The 6,000-nt window shown below is 47.4% G+C and overlaps 1 protein-coding gene across 3 annotated transcripts in view; it reads right to left on the reverse strand.

Moving 5' to 3' along the window:
* WWC3 (WWC family member 3) overlaps nt 1-6,000 on the reverse strand; it is a 74,302-nt gene that overhangs the window by 38,872 nt on the left and 29,430 nt on the right. For all 3 annotated transcript variants that reach the window (XR_002826579.1, XM_006104110.2, XM_023745434.1), the window contains 2 exons: nt 4,859-4,988; nt 2,475-2,615 (listed from right to left, as the gene is read on the reverse strand). Coding sequence is in view for 2 of the 3 variants with exons in the window: in XM_006104110.2 (XP_006104172.1) it covers nt 2,475-2,615; nt 4,859-4,988 (271 nt within the window). In the remaining variant the exon portion in view is untranslated. The remainder of the gene's footprint in view (nt 1-2,474; nt 2,616-4,858; nt 4,989-6,000) is intronic.

The raw sequence follows: 6,000 nt of genomic DNA on the forward strand, positions 1-6,000 counted from the left end.
TTCCAAGGCAGGGGGGAAGGGGAAGGAAAGCATATTAGAAACATCTTTTTAAAATAGACCATTCATTTCAACTTTCAGCAACAATGAAGGCTATCGTGATTCATCTTCCAGTTTCCATTTTCCAAAGGCCTGGAAGGAAACACACCAAATCCTACCCAGCAGCCACCACAGACAGTGGTGCTGGGAGGGGGCTGGGAAGACGTTTGCTTTGCCGACATTGGTGAACGTTTTTGAAACAGTGAACGTGTATTCATTTGTTGTGTAATTCTAAACAACAAATTACGTTTTAAAGGAAATATGGGATGACTTGATAAAAACTGACACAAAGGCAAAAAAATTCAGCTCATGTGGGGCAGTATATTCTCTCATTTCTTTCATTTATTTATTTTATTTTCATGCTTTATTGTTCAAAGTATTACCTATGTCTCCTTTCCCCCCCTTAATGCTCTCATTTCTTAACAAATACAGAATGCTGTTCTCCTAAGAAGTCACCAGATCTAAGATGACAGACTAGCTGTGTGACGCAGGGACCAGGACTCCGAATGTTCCGTGGCCGGAGCCTGGCGCGTCGCCTTAGGAGTTAGACCTGGAATGCCATGCTCTGCCGTGACCACTAGCTGCGCTGAAACATTTCCACACGGATCGCACTGAAGCGAGCAAATCCCTAAACGGAAGGAAAGAAATGCCTGGCTGGGAGGTGACTGTAGCTCTCCTTGGTTACTTCTCCTTCTTTCCTGAAAACACGCGACTTCGTTTCAATAAATCACCTCCATCTGTAGACCTGACCTTACTAAACCAGATAGCATGGCCATTAAGCTTTTTTTAAAAAAAATAACCTCATGTCAACAAATACTTGAAACTCTTCTACTTGAATGATTAGTGATGAAGCTATCGATACACATCATGTAAGTGCAGTTCAAACCCGCATTGTTGAAGGGTGAACTGTATTTTTCTGGAACATGATGGAGCAGAGAGCACAGGGGTTCAGGGATCAGAGATGTTGATTCACACTCATGCTCTCTCCCTGATTACATGACCTTAGGTAACCTGGCACCTCGATCCCCTCTCCCGTCACAAGGGGATGGAAACAACCACTTAAATGGAGATAAGAGCCATGAAGCTGCCAACCCAGGCAGCCAGTCACCCCCCCTCAGTGGCTGCGCCGGGTCATCAGCCTCTCCCCGACCCTTGAGCGCCATCAGAGAGCCTCCCATCTGTCCTGCTTCTGTCAGACCAGTTCAGAGGCCCTCACTTCTAATTCCAACCTTGTGATAAGCAGCAATGAGTTATTCACGGAATTCAGAGTCTTGAACTTCTTTCCCTCCCTCCTGCCAAAATCTGTAGGCAAAACATGCCAGACATTTCTGACGTACAGATTCTTCTCCTGGCGACCATATTCCTTAAACCAAAGGTGCCCCCCGGCCTCAAACGTCTGATCCTACTTTTAAGAATAATGAAATAGGGCTATTCCAGGACATCCAAGGCATAAAAAGTCATTCTGTGCTGATAGTATAGTCCCCTCAAAGAAGCACTACCTGCTAAAATTTCAAAATATTAGCCAATTATTTAAAACCCAGAGGTTTTTGTCAATGGCTCTTCCCTTTCTTTTTTCTCTTTTTATTTAATATGGAGGAGGGCAAGCTGTAGTCTATTGATATTTCATCTTCAAGCCCAAAGGAACAGAACTGTTTATCCATTTGTACCAAATGACACACTTCACTCAATGACATTCCAGCAGCAGTGTCTTCAAGTAGTGGCTTCAAATGATGGCTGCCAACTTTATTTGTGTGGCTAACTCAAGGTTTCACTAATCATCAAAAAGGGGTATTATGAAATTCTTTCAAGTCCCAAACAAAATTAATTTTAATTCAATTTCATTTCCTGACATTCTTTTAGAATAAGAAATAGCACCAAAATAGAAGCCAAGGTGACACAGCCACAAAGCCTTTGAGATTCACTGGTCTAAGCCAGAGATCAGCAAACTAAGGCCCAAAGGCCCAATCCGGCCCACCACCTGTTTTTGTAAATAAAGTTTTATTGGAACACAGCCCCTGCCATTAGTTCACCTATCACCCATGGCTGCTTTTGCATAACACCACCGCAGAGTAGGTGTGGCGGAGACTGCATGGCCTGCAAGGCCCCAGATATTTACTATCTGGACCTTCATACAGAAAAGTTAGCTGACCCATACTCTAAAAAGTCACATGTTTGTCAAAGAGACATCTAAACTCAATTCTCAAAAGGATTCTGCCATTTTTAAGAATCCGAATCACAAAGATATAGGTAATAAGCAATTTCAGTGTGTCCCAGGCCACTGAACCTTCACAGCTGGATGTGAGAAACAATATTTTTTTCTTCCAATCGAATGGCACAAAAGCCAGAACATTTCTGAAGAGGAAGTGGAAAAGGTGAGCCAATGAGAGATGACCACACAAAAGCAGCCCTTCTTGCTCGATTCTTCCCCGGTGACTTACCTCTCCGATGATGTCGGTCTGAGACCCAGCGTCGCAGAACTGGTGAGAGTTGCCCACTGCGCCTGGGTGGTGAGGGACCTCTTGCAGCGGGTCGGTCAGAGAAAAGTTATTCCTGAAGCCGTCGGTGAGCTTGGCCAGGCTCTGCAACAGAATGAACGAGCCACTTGTAACAGAGGTGGGCGTGCGCCTCTCCCTCTAAGAGCAGGCATTTCACTCCGCGTCCAGTGGGCGGCTTCCCCACTGGCAGGCTGGCCACCCAACCCCATTCTCATCGGATTTCAAAGAAATGTCCAGGACATGCACCTTTAATACAACTCTCAGTGACTGAAATCAAACAGCAATCGAGCCCTCCTGGTAGCGCGTGAACAATACAGAGAACAACTGTGGTACCCTTTTCACTGTTTTTCAAAACTCTTGGGGAAAAAAAAGCATTCCCTCCCAAAACACTCAAACTCATAGAACCAGAAAGTAGAATAGAGGTTGCCAGGGGTTGGGGGGAGGGGAAATGGGGAGATGTCAGTCAAAGGGTACAAACTTCCAGTTATAACATGCGTCATGTACAGCAAGGTGACTTAGTCTCCAAAACTGTGCTGTGTGCCTGGATGTGGCTAAGAGAATAGACCTTAAATGCCCTCACCACACACACACACACACAGAGTTAACTATGTGAGGTGGTGGAGGTGTTATAATTTTATGGCGGTAATCATTTCACAATCTATATGTGTATCAAACCTTCACATTGTACACCTTAAATCTAGACAAATTTGTTTGTGAATTATGTCTCCATAAAGTGGGGGGAGGAGTCACATCTCGCATGTCCTAGCAGTAAAGGAGTCTGAGAAGGATGCTACCTTGAGATTTTCATAAACCACGCTGGGGGCAAAGACAGCTCCCAGATGATATTGACACGTTTTCACAACCTGACTTTCGATCATAATTCTACATGGTCCAAGGTCACCTCATACATACGCCAGTTTGCCAGATCTCAGAGGAAGTGTGTATTCTGGCACATAGAAGCCCTTTGGGTGAAAGTTCAAGAGAAATCAGATTTTCTATAATTTTTTAAAAAACTGTTTCTGCAGACGCCAGGACGCCCAGGGGCGATCTAACGCAGCTGGTGCTGGATCTAGACCACGGCGTCCTGCAAGGGACTGAATTATTAAGCTCGCACGAGAAAGACAAAGCCGCTCAGATCAGCGGTCGCCAACCGGTGGTCCACGGAGCACTGGTGGTCCGTGAGGTCCGAAAGGTTGGCGACCGCCGGTGTAAGGAAGCCTTTGGAGCAGCGGCCACCAACAGGTGCCTGCCCGTGTGGAGCAGAAAGACCAGCGTGCATCCATTTGCAAAAAGTCAGCTTTTTCTAAAAGCAACAGGAACTACAAGAATTGAAGTTGCAAATAAACAGCAACATGAGGCTACAATGATCCCAGCCTTATCACTGAATCTCTGCCCCTGGGAGGACACGTGGGATGAAGCAGCTCACTGTGCACAGACACGGGGAAAGGAACGGGGCATGATGCTGGGAGGGAGCCGTGCAGGGCAGCAGGCACAGTCCCGGCTGTGTCTGAGGGCCGCTGAGCACGTGCTCACCCTGACACGTGTCTTCAGAAACACGCCGAGGGCCCGCGCCACGCTAATAAGGGTAGTTACGGGCCGTGAGAGAAGGGGGAGAGAGCTAGACTTATCAGAGACTTTCTGCATTATTTTGATTACTGAACAATATGAATGTGTCACCCACTGTGCCTTGAATTGTGCCCTCCAAACACCATGTTCAAGTCCTCCCCCGGGGCCCGCGAACTTGAGCCCACTGCAGTCTTCGCAGATGGAGTCAAGTTAAGACGAGGTTACACTGGCTTAGAGCATGCTCTCACCCAGGACCGGCGTCCTCATGAGAAGAGAACATTTAGACAGAGACACATGGAGGGCACCACGCGACAGCGAAGGCACACGCCCGGGAATGCCAAGGGTTGCCAGTGGCCACCGGAAGCTGGAAGGGACAGGAAGGGGCCTCCCTAGAGCCTTCAGAGGGCGCAGCCCTGCGAACCCCTTGATTTCAGGCTGTGGCCTCTAGACTCTGAGAGAATCAATTTCCTTGGTTCTCAGCCCCCTGGTGTGCGGTCCTCTGTGATGGCAGTCCTGGGAAACTAGGATGCATTGTTTTAAATACATATGTGCGCACACACATTAAAGATAGATATGCATATGTAATACTATATGTACATGTATGTCTTTGGATATATATGAACTGTGCATATAATAAGTATATAATATTTTTAAAATTCGAAACAAAGGGAAGAAGACAAGCGGGCACGAATATATAATATTGTAAAAATTCTACATAAAGAAAAGCTAGACGAGTGGGCAAAGGGGCGCACGCCTCCCACCTGCATCAGGTCCCGCCGCTCCTTCTCGCCTGTGCAGATGGCCTTCTTGATGGTCCGCAGCTCGTTCATGATAGCCTGGGCCTCATCCAGCTTGTAGGTGGTGTGAGTATTTGACATCTTGCGGTCAATCCTGGTTAAAGGGGAAAACTATTGTCACTCCATGCGAGATCGTCCCATTCCATTAAACAACACAGAAAACTCAAAGCTTCCCAGAAAGGTGGGGAACAGTGCAAATGGGTTCCAGCAAAGGGAGAGAAAGATCCCGTGCGAGCCCTTGTGGGACACGGCCTGCGCCAGGGCAGCCGAGGCCGCGCTCCGTGAAGAGCCTCTAATGATAAGGCAACGAGATCATCAGCTGAGCACCTGCCTGAGGCTTTCAATCCTCCTTGAGAGGAGGGTCATGTCTTACTCGCTTATCCCCAGCACCTGGTCAAAAAGAGGCGCTAAATGAACATGCAGCGGAGTCCTGTGTGCAGGGAGAATATGTGGGAAACAGCAGAGAGCGGTGAACTGTCATTAATGGCGCCTTGTACAAAAGCTGGAGACTCTTATGTCTTCCCTCTGTACCTCTTTCTTTTATGTCATCTTGGTTCTAATTAATCACTTGCTCTCTCTACTACGCACCTCCTCAATTCTTTAATCCAAACACCCTTCGCCCTTCCTTCCTTCCATGCATTTACACTTCCTTCCTCCTTCCCTCTCACCCATCCTTCCTTCCTCTCACCCATCCTTCCTTCCCTCTCACCCATCCTTCCTTCCTTCCCTCTCACCCATCCTTCCTTCCTCTCACCCATCCTTCCTTCCTTCCCTCTCACCCATCCCTTCCTTCCTCCTTCCCTCTCACCCATCCTTCCTTCCTCTCACCCATCCTTCCTTCCTTCCCTCTCACCATCCTTCCTTCCTCTCACCCATCCTTCCTTCCTCTCACCCATCCTTCCTTCCTCTCACCATCTTCCTTCCGTCCCTAACGACATTTTTTTTTCATTCCCTCTCACCATTCCATCCGACCAATCGTACTAAGGTCCAACCGATCTAGAGTGCAGGGATAAAGGTACAATGGTGCTTGGGGGGGAAAGAGCCAGTGGAACATTATTAGAATCTTTAAAATAGATAGAAGCTGGGATCCACAGAGGTTGGGATGG

The sequence above is a fragment of the Myotis lucifugus genome, unplaced genomic scaffold (genome assembly GCF_000147115.1).
Source record: "Myotis lucifugus unplaced genomic scaffold, Myoluc2.0 scaffold_542, whole genome shotgun sequence".
Classification (NCBI taxonomy): domain Eukaryota; kingdom Metazoa; phylum Chordata; class Mammalia; order Chiroptera; family Vespertilionidae; genus Myotis; species Myotis lucifugus.